The sequence below is a fragment of the Hippoglossus hippoglossus genome, chromosome 2, assembly GCF_009819705.1.
Source record: "Hippoglossus hippoglossus isolate fHipHip1 chromosome 2, fHipHip1.pri, whole genome shotgun sequence".
In the NCBI taxonomy this organism is placed as follows: Eukaryota; Metazoa; Chordata; class Actinopteri; order Pleuronectiformes; family Pleuronectidae; genus Hippoglossus; species Hippoglossus hippoglossus.
This window is the reverse complement of record NC_047152.1, coordinates 1,249,476-1,267,323: the sequence shown is the minus strand read 5'-3', so window position 1 is coordinate 1,267,323 and position 17,848 is coordinate 1,249,476. Positions and strand designations below refer to the sequence as shown.

General features: G+C 43.7%; 1 protein-coding gene across 3 annotated transcripts in view; it reads left to right on the top strand.

Moving 5' to 3' along the window:
* LOC117776800 (rho GTPase-activating protein 6-like) overlaps positions 1–17,848 on the top strand; it is a 63,013-nt gene that overhangs the window by 17,394 nt on the left and 27,771 nt on the right. The window contains exon 1 of one of the 3 annotated variants that reach the window (XM_034611123.1): positions 10,261–10,656. The exons of 1 other annotated variant lie outside the window; for it this stretch is intronic. In XM_034611123.1, coding sequence (XP_034467014.1) covers positions 10,615–10,656 — 42 coding nt within the window. In that variant the 5' untranslated portion in view covers positions 10,261–10,614. Of the gene's footprint in view, positions 1–10,260; positions 10,657–16,333; positions 16,500–17,848 lie in introns of those variants that run through there. One more of the 3 variants, XM_034611114.1, reaches the window with a different exon arrangement.

The following is a 17,848-nucleotide window of genomic DNA, read 5'->3' as shown; positions in this document are numbered from 1 at the left end:
CTGTAAATTCTCTCCACAAGGTGTCTACAGCTATAAAAAAAAGTTACATGTAGGACTTTCAAAAACTTTTTTGATGAAATTATGGTCAAACTTGTGATGGAAATATATATACATACATATATCCTTTTTATTTCCTCCCTCTCTCTCTCTCTCTCTCTCTCTCTCTCTCTCTCTCTCCCTCTCTCTCTCTCTCTCTCTCTCTCTCTCCTTGCTTTTTCCAATGAGCAGATTTAAGGCTTCTCTCAAAGAAATAGTACTAACAGTCCCATCTTTGTAGCTTCTGACCTGTGGCACAGCTTCAGAGCTACACTGCTTGTGTATTCAGGCGAATCAACAGTTGTGTCTCGAACCCGTATTATCAGTGGACGGATAAAAGCATCACTGCCAGTGGTGAACAGAGCATTTCTAGAAGGCCGCTGTGTTTATACTGCAGACTAAACATTTAGACCATGAGCTGAGAACTGGGGCTGCTCAGTTTGACTTTGATAAAGGTTTGATATGCTTTGGGCCAGGTGACCTGTGGAGATTGCACACTACCGCGTTCACGGACTGTGCATACAGCTATTCACACATACTGTACACAGTGTCCCTGCATTTCTGTAGATGCACGGGCCAATGCAGGCATGCGCACAAACCTGCATATTGTAAAACACGGATATTGGAAAAATCTGGGGAATGCAAATACATGCACACGCTGATAAACACAGATTAAGGGGATGTCCAACCGCTGTCACTTGTGTTCTTTTGTTATGTCTGCAAGGGTTCAACCGAGTTCGAAGTACATAGGAGGCCTGATCCCAGTAAAAATGGCGTAGTGAAGAATTACGCTGAGCAAAATACGGTGGATTTTCCAAAATAATTTATATTACATTTACAGCATTCCTTAAAACATCTTGTTCTCATATTCCAAAACTATATGTCCCATATCTACAAATAGTTGTCATATGAGATGGGGGTAAAATGGCAGTAAAGGGAAAAAAGGTGGGAGGGACTGCTCCAAAAAACTGATCCTGAAGACAGAAGACTGAAGACTGAGAGATGAGTTCAAATACAGAGAAAGAAAAAGAATGGTCGGACCGAGACAGAGATATGACTCCAGGGAGACGCCCTCAGATCTTGTACTTGCTTCTGCATCTTTTTGAATCATCATAAGTACAGAAAGCTATTGTATGTCCAGCTATGGTTGTGTTGGACTATTTCTCATCTCTAGTCATTTGCCAAGTGACCAGTGAAATAGTTTCAACTAGCCCCGAAATATTCCAGCCTCCAAACTTAAATCATGAAGGTGTTAAACTTGATATTTATCTTAGTTTATATGGACGTAAGGGTTGTAAGTTTTCAGTAATCAAATTACCAACTGGAGTAGGACTCAATCAAATGCATATTTCCGCTGACAGTCCCCTTATGGAATATGATTACACTGAATCTGTATGTGCCGGAATGGGTTTCTTTCTTGGTTCCAACCAACCAACCAACCAAGACACAAACCAACCAACCAACCAACCAACCAACCAAGACACAAACAAACCAACCAAACAACCAAAGGACAGGGGTAACACTTAACCTTCTTGGTGAAGGTATAAAACAATTGACATAGTGAACCTTGACCTTTTGGGGCCACTGTGCCCCACTGAGGACATTTGCCCCCGTTTCCCAACTGTTAATCAGCCTCGGTCAACATCTTAGACTTGGAATATTTAAAACCAAAAGATAAGTCTAGTTTAACCTCAGTCTCAGAGCCAAACACAAAGCAGAGACTGAGACTTTGAAATATGCTAGACTGGTCATGAATGCCTTGGACGTCCATGATGGCAGAGTCGTACACACAAAAGCCTGTGTGCAAATACACACACGGGCAGAAAGTGTTTGGATGAACGTGCAGAGAGAGATGCTATTCTTTCGGAGGTTGAGGCAACACGCTCGGGTCACATCACTCAGTGGACATTTTGATTCTATTATTCAAGCTGTTCCAAAGCCTCCACTCGGGCGTCTCTGGAGATTCGCTCACTACAGAGAGACTCTTCAACGGCTGCTCCTTTAGTTTGCTCAGGAGTTGGTCTTCTACGTCAGGCAGAACTGTGCCGGTGACAAAAGGAGAGAGGACAAAGTGGAAAGAGGGGGTTTGTGTTGTTGCTTTTCAAAGTGTTGATAACTTGACGTACTATAGCAGCCGTGGAGCTGGTGTTTTAAGTGCTGCCACTTTCCATTAAAGGAAATTGGCTGAATCCGGAGGAATGCCTCCATATTTTTGAGTTTGCGGGAGAGAGAAATAATATGTTTCACTTTGTTATGGGGTCACATACTCAATGGATTTTGCACTCAATTCATCCCCCACATCAGTTTATTTGTGGGCTGTTGTCTTGGTAGAACATGTCAAGCCTCACGTCATTAATCAGATATGGAGTTTGATCGTTTTAAGAAAAGATCCCCAGACACTTGTGTGGCTTTTTACCCCAAATCTCAGTTCATGTGAGTCACGTCACTCTCCCTGTTTCCCATAACGATACACACGCATTTGCTCTGGTGCTATGGAAACAAGTAAAGGCTATTTCCTTCTTTTTTGTTTTCTGCCACCAGAAAATGTATCACACATCATGAAAAAATGACTGCTACGATTTCTCAACAGTTTGGCTTGATGTGAAAATAATTCTGAAGGACATGACTCAAATCGACATTTCAGAGCAGCGTTCGCGTGACTGAACGTGAAATACACACATGATGGTTGCTGAGGGGTGATCTCACACTACTGGGTTTACGATGGACTATTAAACTGCATTAGCATATCTTGTTAAATGCTGACACGTGGATATACAAACACATGCACACACACAGTATCAGAGAAACACACACGTCCCTTGTTATTGTGCTGTCCGGCACAGCTGGCAAGCTGAGACACCATGGCAACTGCTGTGGCAGAAAACATTAAGGTGGCGTGGGCGGTGGAGGACTGTGTGTGTGTGTGTGTGTGTGCGCATTGAGTTGGAGGAGCTGGAGCTGAAAGACAAGGTGTGTGTGAAACAGCCTTTTTAGCACGGACAACAAGATCACTTGAGGACCCAACAGGTTCTTGTGCACATGAGTGCTGCCATCTGTCTTCGCATCCATTTCAAAAACCAAAAACTATAAAGACCACGTCACATTCAACACTTATGGATACAATATCCACAAAAGTTGTATTATTAATTAAATAATTGCCTCATATGTCTATCTATTTAAAATGTTAGAGAAAGTGAAAAAATCCTGGATCTGTCATCTTTATTCCAGGTTTTGTGGAGATCTGTTGAGTAGATTTTGTATAATCCTGCTGACAACCAACCAACTAACGGACAGGGGTGAAAACATAACCACCTTGGCAGAGATAATGATTTTTCTGTAACAGCAAACCAAAATGTGAAGAACCGACGTTGCAAAATTCACATTTAATTACCTAAAGTAAGAAATACTGGTCGTCTAGTTTTTCATGGTTTAGGATTTTAAATGTTTAGCTGCACTAGGTGGCCCTATTTGGAAAACACAAGTCAAATGACAACATGTTGGAAATTGCACTTACACATGTTCCTTCAGCGGCTGCCACACGCTGAGCCATCTAAACACAAACACCCATAAATGTGACGCAAAGAACCCGACATAATGGCAAACGGCGACCCGACAGCGCCGGTGGAGTCACATGGGAAAAAGCTGCCTGTCAACCAGTGAGGCAAACAAGCTGACAGAGCAGCTGGCAGAGAGATGGATAGATGGGTGGAAGGGTGGAAGGTCAAATCCGCAGATATTTACATGAGTGCAGAGACGGACAGACGAGACCAGACAGAGGTAAACATATACTGGGATGTGTGGAAAGAGCCGACTCCTTTTCTTCCCCGGTTGGAGATGATGTCACTGCAGGTCAGGTGATGAAAACCCACAGGCCCGGTGAGGCATGATCTCACACACACACACACACACACACACACACACACACACACACACACACACACACACACACACACACACACACACACACACACACACACACACACGCTGAAACCTTGAGAAACACACACTAGTACTGGATTCCATTTCTCTTGTGAACAGGAAATGTTAGCACCTGTTCAAAATCTGATTATTTTTACTGACGCACTGAAGAAAATGTGTTTTTCAGACACAGTGACTGAAATCAGACGTGAATGGAAATGTATTTACATCTGCTGCTGTAATCCAGAGGGAATGCCAACCCTCAATTTGAAATGCTGCACTTATAATCAATACATTAGAGGCTGTTATTCATGTGATAGTTTATTTAGTAGCTATTTACCAGATGCTTTAATGGAGCAATGGTTAAACTGGTACAAGATCAAGAACATTTAGCGGCTGTAATTGTTTGGAACAACAAAACTAAATCTTTATTTGTTTTATACACGTCTGCATGAAAAATGATGCATTCATGCCAGCCAGTTGGGATCAGCATTTGAAACTGTGGCTTACGTTTGTTTGTCTGTTTGTTATTGAGCAGGATTACGCCAAAGCTACTCAACCAATTTCCTCGGAGTTTTGTGAAGGCGTGTGGCACGGCCGAGGGAAAGATCCATGTCACTTTGTGGCAGACCTTGATAAATGGGAGAATCCAGGATTTTTATCTTACTTTTTAACGTTTTTTCTGATGATTACTACAAATATGCATTTTCCAATCAAGGTTTTTCCTAATTGCTTCCTCCATTAATGATGCAGCTCTGATTCCTGCAAGGGTTGGAATGAATTACACAATACAATCATCGTAACGCCCTCATAATCAAATATTCCATATGCAATCCACGCAACTGTAAAGTGCACCTCTCTACGTTGATATATTACACAGGTCTTGGCTGAAGTTTTTCCACTGTTCTGCTCTGTCAGTTGCTTTAAGTCTGCTCTAAAGGAGGTGATATGGGGATGGAAGCTGTATAGCCATGCTGGATTTGCACCAAGAATTCTTTACGTGCATCCCCACCTGCCCCCTCTCCTCTCGCCTCCACGTCTATTGGCCCTCAGGATGGGGGACGGAGATTCGGGAGATTTAGGACAAGTGGGTTGGCCCGTTGATGGAGGCATCCAGATTGAATCCAGGCCCACGCTGTCATCACTTTGTGTGTGTGTGTGAGAGAGAGTGTGTGTCAGTTCTGCTAAAAACATCTTTTCTGCGGGACCCTCTGGAGCGAGACCGAGACAAGGCGGCATCAGTTAATCATGTTTGTTGGTGTGTGACTTTTATTTACCTCCCAAGTGAAGGAGTGAGCCCATATTGGTGGAGAAGCACTGTCTCTCTCTCTCTCTCTCTCTCTCTTACACTCACACACACATTCCCCAGTTGTGAGGTCATCCCCCAGAGCTGCTTTGTACTGCTCCTGCTGTAAATTCGTTTATGTGTGCCCAGTTTTTTAGCATCGCCCCCCCACACACACACACCCCCTCTCTCTCTCTCGTTTTCTCCGTCTCTCACACTCGTTCTCGGCTCCGTCTTGTGAAATCGAGGTCAAAGTTCGATGCCCGAAAGAAAGACGGATAAAACCGCAAAGACCACCAGCTAATGAGCACAAGGCTGTTGTGAACAAACTCCATCGTTTTGTGCCCTTTTGTTTTTTATCAGCTGTACCGTTGTCACATATTATTGCTATTTTATTTATAAGCCAGTTTTTTTTGGTGGTATTTTTGGGGGGCATTTTGCTTTTATTGATTGGAGCCTACGTCTAAAATAGGGAGACAGAGCGGTGAAGACTTCAGCAAAGGGCTGGGTCAGAACCAAACGGCTGCGGGGTGAGCTACCGGCTCAGATTTGATCTTTTTTTTGCAAACTTCTTACAAATTTGATCAGTTTTCTGTGACTTATCATCAGATCCTAACCCCATCCTGAATATACCAATGTAAATCTTATTTTCTAAAGTAAAAAAACATGCTTTTAAGCAGGAAGATGGTGAAAACAACTAAAGATCTCTGAATAATCTAGGTTATAGCAAGCTGCCATACTCACTTAGCAATCTAGGAGTTACTTTCCCTGTGAGTGAATCCCCTTATTGTGCTGATTTCATTGCACTTTCATTGCTGCAAGTGTATTTTTGTTACCCTTGTGTGATCAGGTATGAAGAATAGTCCGGCATGCAAACAGCTGTGTATTGAGCAAATAATCGTGGCGGCAGTTAGGTTGCAAAAGATTTTGTAATTGACTGTAACTGACATGCTTTGAACCACACCCGCAGTGCAGCTTCACAATGAAATATAACTAAATTCAAACAAGCTGCACCATTGCTGCACGCATCAGTCCACCACATATATCGGACTTTTGTGAAAATAATAATATTAACAAAATAATACAGAAAATTCCAGCAGGCGTACACTATTTTGCACACTGTCATGACGGTCTATGATCTAGGATGAAGTATGATTCTTGACCTTCTGCCCACAGCTTGCACCCAGCGTCCCCTGAGAATGAGTTTGTGGTGCAACACATGCAAATACTTGGATTTCAGTCCCTCCAAAACAAAAGTGTTTGTTAAACACATCGGAGGCCTCACAGGATTCCTCTGTGTCGTTTACTGGATCGTCCTAAAGCACTTTAACAGAATAGTTTCCACTCGGCGGAGTGATTTCACAACTCAGGCATTTGAGACTTTAGAGGGAGGGTATTGCACCTCCCCCTGAATGATGTAAACATTAGCATTTGGCAGTACATGTTCACCATATAGCAGCGGCATTATAGGCTGGCCTCACATGTTCCCTGTAAAATGATTTTTAGAAATCTCAAGACATGCATTTTGTAGAGGGTGATTAAGCAGCGAGTACATTTCTTATTTGAGATTAGTTGCATTAGAGGCCAATTAAAAGATAATTGCAGATTTCAAATGCTGCAAAAACTGTAAAAACTTATTGTGCGCACACTCCGAGCGGCGCCTTCTATAGATTGACACATAATAGCTGATGTTTGACTTATTAACACAAACAGGCCATTCCAAAGTCAACAGTGGAAAATCCCGAGCACGCTTTGAAATCGATATATCGCCATACACGGCCTCACTTTAACAGTTTCAAGACGATATGAGAAGTGATGGCCAAGTTGAGGGGACGTGGAGTTTCATGCTTTCCTTTTCAGACAAATTTATTATGTTCTAATATGCAGAAGAAGCCGATTCCTGCCAAATGCAACACGCATGTAGAACTGCACATCCATACGTTATCGCCTGCCCATTTTCCTCCTCTCCTCCCTTCTCTTGTCTTGGACACCGTCTCCTCCAGCCTTCCCTCCCTCTCCCACAGGCTCTGTGCACTGTGTGTGTGTGTGTGTGTGTGTGTGTGTGTGTGTGTGTGTGAGAGGGAGAGAGAGAGAGAGCCGTGATCACAGTGGGACCAGTGAAACACCATTTTAGGAGACAATGGGCTCCTCCTACAGGACCATAAACCACAGCTCCCAACCTTACCACTGAACTTCAACATCAATTTTAAGAGGGGAAAAATGCTTACACCAGTATTTACCTCTTTCTACTCCTTATATACAGTCTGCATCAAAATGTATCTCACTTTAACAAGTCCAAGTTTTACGACTGTCTGGTCTAATTGTTGTGCTGTCAGGATCAATCATGATGTTTCACAAATTCAAACCAAACTTACCAGAAAAACAAGCACTTTAACAAACATCACCTAAAATAACAGAAACCATTTTTTGTTTAATGTGTACTTTTGAGTGTTTAGTTTGATACATGTGAAAGGAGTTAACTTGCAGGAAGTGGGGTTCATGACCTTTGCTGCAGCCAGCCACCAGGTCAGGATGTATTGGCTTCATCTTAGATTAGATATAATGCTCATGGTTTGTTGATACCTTTAACCCTGAAGAAATATTGTGAATTATTTATCATTTTTGTTCTTCATTTCCTCCCAGCTATAAATAATTTTCACCCATAAGTTTATGACTAATAATAAATGTGTCCATCTTTTGTTTTGCGTCAACCAAAATGACTCCCTGCCTTCACCCGTTCCTCCTGTGTTCATGGTTCCTCCCCATTCCAAACACACCTCAGGTGACTTGTCTGCAGACACAAATGTGAGCGTCTACCTGTGCTATGCATGCTGGGATAGACTCCTCTGGACAAGCCGACGGATACAGTGGAAGAACCTGAACACAACATCACCTGCAGCCACGGCACCATTCAATCCATTCATCCTCGACAAGATCTGATCTGAAACCAGCCTCTCAAGAGCAATTCTCTGCAAGAACAGGTTTCCTGTCGCATGCAAAACAACGTCTCTGGGGTTGCATGATGACTGTGAGAGATACACAGCCCGGAACAATACAGCGTGTGGTTTCTGCGACTCTCTCTTTCTTCAGGAGTTTATCTGCTATCACCAGATTTAAGATTTAAGTGTTCCCCTCAACGCTCCAGCATTCTTTAAATGGTTACGCCACCATCTGATAAGCAGCGTGGAATTCACTATCTTTCACTAATGCGCTCGCGCACATTCACACATGCGCTGCCTGTAAAATAAGGGAAAATGTTATTGCTTTGTGTCTTTCTCAATAAACCCACTAATGCAGCGCAAAACAAAAGGTTTTCATTAACTCACACCGTGTGTGTGTGTGTGTGTGGCCATGTGTGTGTGGCCGTGTGTGTGTGTGTGTGTGTTTGTTTGCAGCTCATGTTCTCCGGCCACTGTGTCCTTGATAAAAAGTGGGTTGTGCTCCATTTGTTCTGCATACTTCTGGATTTTTATGTGGTCAGATGCAAGCCGAGTCTTTTGACACAGATTGCCCAATACTGGTATTACACAAACCCACACAAGCCCTCCCCCTGTTGAGGATCCTCAAATATGTGTTCATGAGTGGCCTTTCACGGCCACTCATGAACACATATTTGAAAAAGGGTGACGCTCGTAAATCAGAATTGCCACTGTTTTTTACAAATGAGGCAATTGATCACATTCTGCTGTTTGTCCTGTAGGTTCCTGCTGCTGTGATTTATTTGCTACAGTAATTATAGGCCTACAGCAAACAGCTTTATATCTCCAACATGACTTTCAGGAGGCTGAGACAAACAGGATTGACTACTGGGCCTTTTTCATAGAGTGGATGGGGCATGAGCTAAACTAAAAAGTCGAATACATTTTTCTATAATATGGTTTGTGTCATTTTTGGTATTTCTTATCACACTGATGTACGATTAACTACAAATTTTCCGCCCATGTGACTTTGCTCCTGCTGCACAGACTCTGAATCAAAATGTGCAAGATGTCAGCGCTCGAACGCTGGATATTTTGGCTTCGTTTCTAGATAGTGTGAGAAACTGGAGACGCTTTGACCATCTTTTCAAACAGTTTGTGGCATTTCTGGATATTTCAAGTGAGAATGGCAGAACAAACAACTTCAGTTTTTTTTCTCGGGAATCACTCCGGAATGAAAGGGAAGGAGGTATTCACTTTAAAGTTATCCCCGGCAGAATAACACACATTTGTCACTCTCCACGCGGTCTCACCTGCAGCAGGAAACATTAAAGTTCTGCACAATTAAGTGTCTAAAAACCTAAAACCTCCCTATATGGGCTTTCCTCAGTCAAATCTTATCAACTGTGCAGCTTTAGGTCAGTGACATGAAAACATTTGAGTAGCCCTGCTGTTGATAATCAAAAAGCGTCTTCCACTGCCAGTCCTCCTCCTCCTCCTCCTCCTCCTCCTCCTCCTCCTCCTACAGGGCCCCGCCCCCTTCTTTGCCTCCGTTTGTTCAGTGTCAATCGCCCAGATGAGACAGAAAATAAGACAGGAAGTACAGGGCACTGCCTTCAAAATAAAAGCAGTAAAAATAAAGAAAAAATCCTACAGCTAAATTAAGCTGTGGTGTAAAGAGAAGGATGTGGTTCATAGTGCTGGATAGGACAAACAGGCCAGGTCTCATGGGTTTTAAGTAGTGATTCGTGATTCACTTCATAAATGAAGGCGAAACACATGTAGTGCAATCGGGTTATTATAATGCACATGAATAGATACAGTGTTAATGTATTTCTAAGGGTCTATCAGACTGTCAGACATATTTATGTTTCTTATTTAATTTCTCATCAGGCAGCATTATTCATTTGCATCAATCGACTAATAAAACACGTTTGCTCTAGTATTTCTCCGGTAACGGCAGCTTCCACTTTGCTTTGTTTCAATTCTGTGTAAATGCAACCTGCCCTCCAAGTCTCTTATCTTATTTAGAAAATCCACATCGGAAGCGTGGTGTCATTCTGCCGCCGGCTTGATGGGGGTCTCTCAGCCTCCCCTCGCTTTGCTCCAGCATCTGTCTTCCGCGGAGTGCGAGGAGCGCGCAGTATGGATCCGTTGCACATTTACGCACCACGGTGTCCTCTCTGGCACGGGTGGGTTGTCTGACGCGCGCTTGTGACTGGTGCGCGGACATCAGCTCTAAAGCTCAAACTCTCCCTGGTAGAAGCAAACTAAACTTAAATCTCTGTTTTTGTCTTATTGTAAAAGAAGGAGGAGGACGCAAGGAGACCTTTTACGCTCGGTTCCCGACGCGCACAGACGCACACTTTTTTGGACTTATTTTTCTTTTCTGAGGACAGGATATCATTTGCTGCATCTAATTTTTGTTTAACTATATGTGGATACTTCTTCTGGACCATGGGAGACTCCGTGTTCCTCGACAGGCAGAATAACTATCTTGTGAGTACTCCGTGCATTGGCCATAAATTAATCCTAATGACGTGGACGGGCTCTGATACGGGTTGGGGGCTTGCACGACTTAATGTGTCAGTGAGTGTGTGGGGAACTTATTTATATGACTTCCAAACTATTTTGCATTAAAACCTCTACACACCAGACGTGCCATTGCAAAATTACCATCATTGTATCTGCATGCAATCACAACATCTTTAAAATACATGGTTGTGCAAGTATTTCAGATTTGCACTAAATGCTGTGCACACATACTGTTGATGTGATTATTTTCCTGCATACGTCAAAGGGCTCTGAGACAGAAATTTGAAACTGAGCCGAGTGAAGGGGCCTCAACATGCAACAACTTCCTGTGATGGAACGTTTTACATGTTTTACATGTGACAAGTGGTGTATAGAACGTGTGTGCACGCTGGCACACAAGACTGTACATGTTAACTGGCTGGAAGAGGAGACCTGAGATTCACAAAGTGTCTCTGTTTATGAAGACGTTCAGTCCCAGAGCCACAGGTGTTGTGTTTGACACTCTACACCTCAAAGCTGGGTGGCCACATGGAGGCAAAACACACAGGTACGGGTCAAGGCCACGAGGACAGGTGAGGGCTATGATGAGAACTGCACATTCAATGTGAAAGCCTCAGCATTTTGATGCTTCTATATGATTATGTGGCATTTTCTCAGAAAGCTTTCAGAGCTCGGAGAAGCAACAGGTTGTTTACAGAACAGGTTCATTCAAATGTGGGAACCGAGTTGGTCTGTGAAGTAGACACGATTTAGATTTTTGCACAGATGCTCCTATTTTATCTCTCTCTCCTGTCCTCCTCTCTCCCCATCTCTCCCCACTCTTCTCCTCTCCTGTGGTGTGGAATCCTCCGCTGGCTGCTCCAGCGGTCTGGCTCCTCTTTATGAGCAATGTCTCTGTGGCTGGTAGCACTCATAAACCTACAAGCATTGATTGGAAAACAATACAATTTTCTTTGGCTCGGCTGGCAGCACGCTGTGGTCTGGATTTCTGCTTTAGCGGTGCTATGCGATGTGAAAGCCTTATGCCACATGGGCCACAGAAGTGAGTCTAAAATCACCCAGTACATAGTGATGAGGCTTCAATGCACTGAAATTGTACTTGACGTACTTCTCCACTACCATGCATGTCATCCTTCTACAGAAATTAAACTTGATGTATAGAGACTCTTACTTATGTGTGTGGTTATTCCAATTCTGGCCCCTTTTGTGAGTCAGTACATGGCAGAAACTCATACTTGTAACCTTCAGAGTGGTTTGTCTAACTCGACCTAAGAGTGAAACTTATAGCGTTCAAATACATCAGAGCCAAAATATGGAGAAATCTGATATTATTATAGCACATTTCAAAATGGCTTTTAGTTTGTTTAAAAATGAGAAAATACCAATGAAAATACCTTTTAGATTTACCAGTTTTTCCAATGCTCACGGATGCGAGCATCCAAAATGAGTTTCCCTCTCTGGATGGCTCAGCCTTGGGGTCAGGGTAAAGAGCTCAGACATACAGACAGAGTAGAGCCAGCTGAGGTAATGTTATCTAATTGGTTGTGGTTCCTGCTGGATGCCACCCTGTGGAGGTATTCCAGTTATGTCCACTTGGGAGAAGGCCCCAGGGTAAACCTAGAGTACACTAGAGGGATTATATATCCTACTTGGTTTAGGAATAGCTCAGGGCCCTGCAGGATGAATTATAGAAATGGCATCTGGGCTGGGCAGCTCAGCAGCAGATAGATGACAGTTTTGAGTGAAATTATGCATTTCTATGTCTTCTGTGACAGGGACAGATAAATATCGGTTGGAAAATGCCTCGGTTAAGAGCTGCAACCAATGGTTATTCCATTGAAGATGGAAAACATGAAAGCTCCCCAAAAGTGAAGCCAAAACATGTGGATCGCCTCCCAGTGGCTGGCTGCAGTGTAGGTTATGAAACCCACATCCTCCATGTTATTGAATAGGGTATGGGGCAAATTATAAAGGTAGTTCCTCGTCTTAGTTAGTTATTTGATGACGTAAAAACATGGTGAGACATCATAATTAACAGCTGAGACTGACTCACTTCTTGTGTATGTCGGTGGGACCTCACCATCGCGGATCTGGGCTGAAACTGATGATGTTTGTGCATAAAAAATAGATTCAAACTATCCAAATAGTTGCCAATCAATTTTTTGTTACTGAACTAACTGATAGACTAACACAACATTTCATCGATCTGTCAGTCAGTTTAATGGTTAATCAGCTGTTTATGGCAGTGCAGTAAAGCTTTCAATCAGGAAGCCACATTTGTAGTCGCAAGGAGAGTTTGCATCTATTTTGGCAAGTTGCCTGAATCTGAACTACTCGGTCACCATGAGACAGTGCTTCCTCAGCCCGTGCACAAGGACACACTGTGAGTATGTAGGTGTAATAAAGGCTTACGGACACATCTGCATAGTTTATGTTGATGCTCAACATTTGGTGAGCGAGCAGTAAAAAACTAGGAAAGTAATCGAGCAAAGTAAGTCTGCAGCGCGGCGCTACGACTTTGCCAAGCTGTTAAAGTGAATAAAGTTTGCATTGGAAAAAAGTGTCTGAACAGATGGCGGGCCAACTTTGCTTTATAAGGTAAGAAATTCATTCAGACAGCATCTATTGATTGTAAACATGTTAAATCTTTACCCAGGGAACCTGAAACCAGCACTTCATTACAAAAAGCAGCAGGTAGAGGAATACAATTTATATCCTTACACCATGTCACACTTAAATACTCGTGCACGGTCAGCCAGGCTGCTCATTGCCATCTCATAAATCCCCCAGCGCTCCGTTGGGCTTGGTACAAGAATGTAGTTAAAATATGACAAAGAAGCTGCTCCAAATAAAATTGCACGCGTGTTAATGGAGGATTATGCCCCTTCGAGCGGCCCTTCGGCTGCCGATGATATACAAACGCACGCTGTCATCATTCCTGCCAGGGCAGATAAATATTTCAGATTCTAGGTTACCAGACAGGAGGGTTGGAGAAGACCGAGAGAGACAGGAATGAAGTGGGAGAGACGTGTAACAGCACTTCATGGCTGCGAGGCCAGCGCACATTTGTTCCACTCGAAGTGACGTGTGGTGTGTTCTGGTTGTGGCGTCAGGGAATTGTGCTCATGAATACCACCGGTGATACCATGTAACAGTTTGGATTGATCCCTCAGCTCTGGTCTTGGAAGGAGTTTGTTTTTGCAGTATTTGCCAGATTACAGGTTTACATGGTATTACAAGGATTACACGAATAATACACGGGCAACCCTTTTGTCAATAGAAGGAAGATTCACCACCTGGGAGTGCGGTAAAAATGCCAAGAGGAACAAATCATTCCTAATGGTTTATCAGCAGCAGTAAAACCAGGCTGAGTTGGCTTCAAATCCATGTTTGAAGTCGGTGAGAGACTTGTTTAAAACATGTCCACAAAACACCACTGCCAACTTGATATCCTGCCCATGAAGCATCTTGAGACACAGAAGTGTTTGAGCTGAATTTGTTGCTTCAGAGAAGATGTTGTAAAACTGTATTGATAGAGTTTTGTGAATATATGCATATATCTACAATGTCCTTTATTACCAACAAAATCAATTATCTACGCCATAGTATCTCCGTTTCAGTACTTCACAGAATAGTCTTGTGGCGACTGACTCGCACACTAACAGAGCAATCAAGCCAACCAAAATAATGACTAAATCTTTTCTGTATCAACTGTGCACCTAAACTGTGTCTTCATTAAATTCAGCTCCAGCAGATGAGCCTCTAACTAATTCATTTAACAACTTATGAATCATCGCATTAGATGAGGCTGCACATGTAATTCAGGAGATTGTCAGGGGATCCGAACACGCACTAAAAACATATTATTCTTTGAACAAGGTGGTTTGTTTAACCTGTTGTTGCAGAGTTTGTCTCATCGCTCTCCGAGTGTTGGGTACATACAGCATGACCTGCACCAGTGAGAACAACAATGGCTTTCACTCTCTGAATACAGAAGTCGGGTCATAAGTCATGTGCACCGCTGAGTATACGCTGCCTGGATGTCACATAATGACAACAGAGAAGTGAAGGAACAAGGAAGTTGTAGAATTTGATGTGAGTGAGCTAATCGCAGAGAGGAGCCAGACGGCGCTGAGGCTCTTCGCCGATTGACAAATAAAGATCGCCTTTGTCCTGAAGCCCTGTGTTGTGTTTACTCGATTTGGACAGCGGCTTCAACTCTTAGCAGGCTGCCAATCAAATGAAAGCTTTATTTGATGAGTCAACGCTGCGGAACGTGCAAGGAGCTCAAGGGTCTCTCGAAGTGTGGAATTGATTTTTTTAATCACCTCAGACTGCGCTGGATCTAAAGAGGTGCCTTGCCACTGAGGAGGGAAGTGGCAGGCGAAGAGCGACACAAAGAGAGCATTGACGAAAAGATTGATTACCCTCCTCCACTGTGGATTGTTTCATCTTCCACTCTGTCTCCCTTTGTCTGGGCGAGTCTCGTCTCTCATCACTGACCAAACAGAAAATGCTCTGCCTTCCAATGGCCACGCAGGGACCCGTGTAATCCTGAGAGCAGCAACCTGTTTAGACAAGCACCGAATTCCCCCCCGCTTTTGTCTCCGTCTACGCTGCCTCTCTTGACATTTGACTTCGCCGTGGTCAATTATTTTCAGAAACGTTCAACGTCTCCTCGTTCCTCCTCCTGCTCTCCCTCCTCTACCTGCATAACTCTGACAGCAAGCATTTTTATAACACACTGTCCTCTCCTACGCTGCTGAAGTGTGACCTTGTTCTGTTGCAGTAGGTGTGTTTGTTTTACTCCCCTGCCACTCCCAGTACAAACAGCTTGTAGCGAGCCACAGAGCCTTCAGTCTTCTGGCAAATTGAAAGGAGGTTTTTACGGAATGAAACTTAAATCATTAGACGTGTTTGTGTCCTCTGTGCCCATCCTCGCTGCTCATGCATATCTGACTGTGTGTGTGTGTGGGGGCGGATGGCGTCAACCATCCATACGACTCCTGAGTCATCAGCACAGCAAGTCTATTTACACAGATCACAAGTTTTCCTAAACAGAGGGAGAACTTCGCAGGAGTGGACATTTTGTTCGCAGGAGTGCTGTTGCTGGGAATGCTCACAGATACTGAATGAATTCCAACATTTCTTCTTTGGTTTCACGACAAAACGCCTGTCAGTCCAGTGTTAGGGGGAAAGGTTCAATGTTTTTTGAGAGAAATGCTGCTTGTTGACCTTTTACAATGTAGGTCACGTGTTGCCACACTCGACATGCTCCTGCTCATTCATTTACATGGCACTTTAAATGTCTCTCGCTGTGGCGTTGCATGTGTAGCAGCCATCTAGCACGGCAGGAAAAAGGAAACCGCACTGTTGAAAAACTGCCTCTCCGCCATCCACAGCCGTCACCTCTGGCTCACCATGGCAACGCCGCCGGTCCCTCGTTTCTCTTCCTCTACCCTGTCAGGCAGAGGCACTTTTACTATCAACAGCGAAAAGAGAAAGCCCGCCCTCCTCAAGACTTGTCTTTTTATGGAGACGGACGGAGGCTGAGGGGGGGGGGGGGGGGGGGGACGGGGACAAAGCAGAGGAAACACAGAGGAGAAAGTTCTGGCAAGAAGTTCTCCGCTACTTTGCCATGGGAGATGTGCTTCCAGAGGCACAGAGTCTTTTCTGGGCCTAAGTGAAAATATGTGCTCTAGATGTTTTGCGGAGTTTTGATTTACAGCTGAAGCTCCTGCCCTGTTTTCCTCATGACTTCATCCAGAGGAGTTTCTTGCATCGTGGGTTCGTTGGTTCAACAAAAGGTTAGACGTGCTTCCTGGCTGTTTGTGTAGCAGCCACGAGGGCGCGATGCCAATCACCATGTTGCTGTGCGAAGTGCAGGAGTGTTATTACATCAGGTTCTGGCAATTTTAAAGAACCATAGCCAAAACTGGCTAATGAATTGGCATCAAGACAGGAGCGATCAAAGAAGCACACATTGGTGAACTGAGCCACGCCACACAAAGCAGAATTAGATGCTAGACTAATAGAACAGAGCGGTGGAGAAACCCCTGCTTACATTTCCAACGCCTCTCACACAGCTGTTGCTCTCTCAACCAGACAAAGTTTGCACGCCTTAGTTTTTAAATAAAGAACAGTGTATTTGCATCTCATAACATTCCTAAGAAGATCAGTAATGTAGACTTGTGGCAGCAGTAAAGCTGTCCACAACAAAATAATTATACCCACATACTCTGGGGTTAGAGACGCCCCGAGAAAGTTTTACAAAAAAGGTCGAGAGGTCGGAGGTGTCATTGAGTCATCTGTTTTACTTCTTCAGCGTGTCGCCATAGGTCAGAGGTCATGCAGCAAAGTGTGCCTGCGACTGCTTTTCTCTAACAAGGTGCATGTGTTGTTTTGTTTTATTTGGAGGGAACGCTCATGCACCATCCCATGCCACATACTGTATGACCTCACAGTGGATGGCAAGGTATCGAATAACAGGAAAATCCAAGAGACGGAAAAATAGTTCACTAAAGATCTGTTTCAAGCTGGTGAAGGTTCAAATATAGACAAGCACAGAGCAAGCTTATTCATTATTACAGATAATGTTTCCCAGTGCTTACTGTTACAAGGACCTGCATTTATCTCACTGTGCTCTATGCATAATACATACAAAACAATCGAATCCTTCAGTAAGAACATCTCAGAAGCGTAAACAAACCTTTTCCCAGTGAACCTGTACGACATTAATGCTGCGTTCCCAATGTGCACCACTGTTGTAGTTTTGCAGTTTCATATAATGTTTAGGAAATGTAGCATATGCAACTCAGACAGACAGACAGACAGATAGAAACAGATGAACCAATAGAATCAAGGCCAGACAGATAGAGAGAGGCTAGAAGGCGGAAGTTCAATTTCCAGTCGGGTGACAGAACCTTGACGAAGGGAATATTCCCAGTCAGACGAGGAACAACACAGGCGATGCCAGGAATAACAGATTTAGGTTACATGAATAGCACGTCGGAGATGCCGTGCGCTGTTTGGGCTTGCAGCTGATGTGATGTGCGAGCCCAATGCATTTAACTCACCCCTTGTGTGTATGTGTCGACTGGTAAGAAGTGTGGCCCTGAAGTTCGGGGGACCTTTCGACTAAAAGTGGATTAGCTGC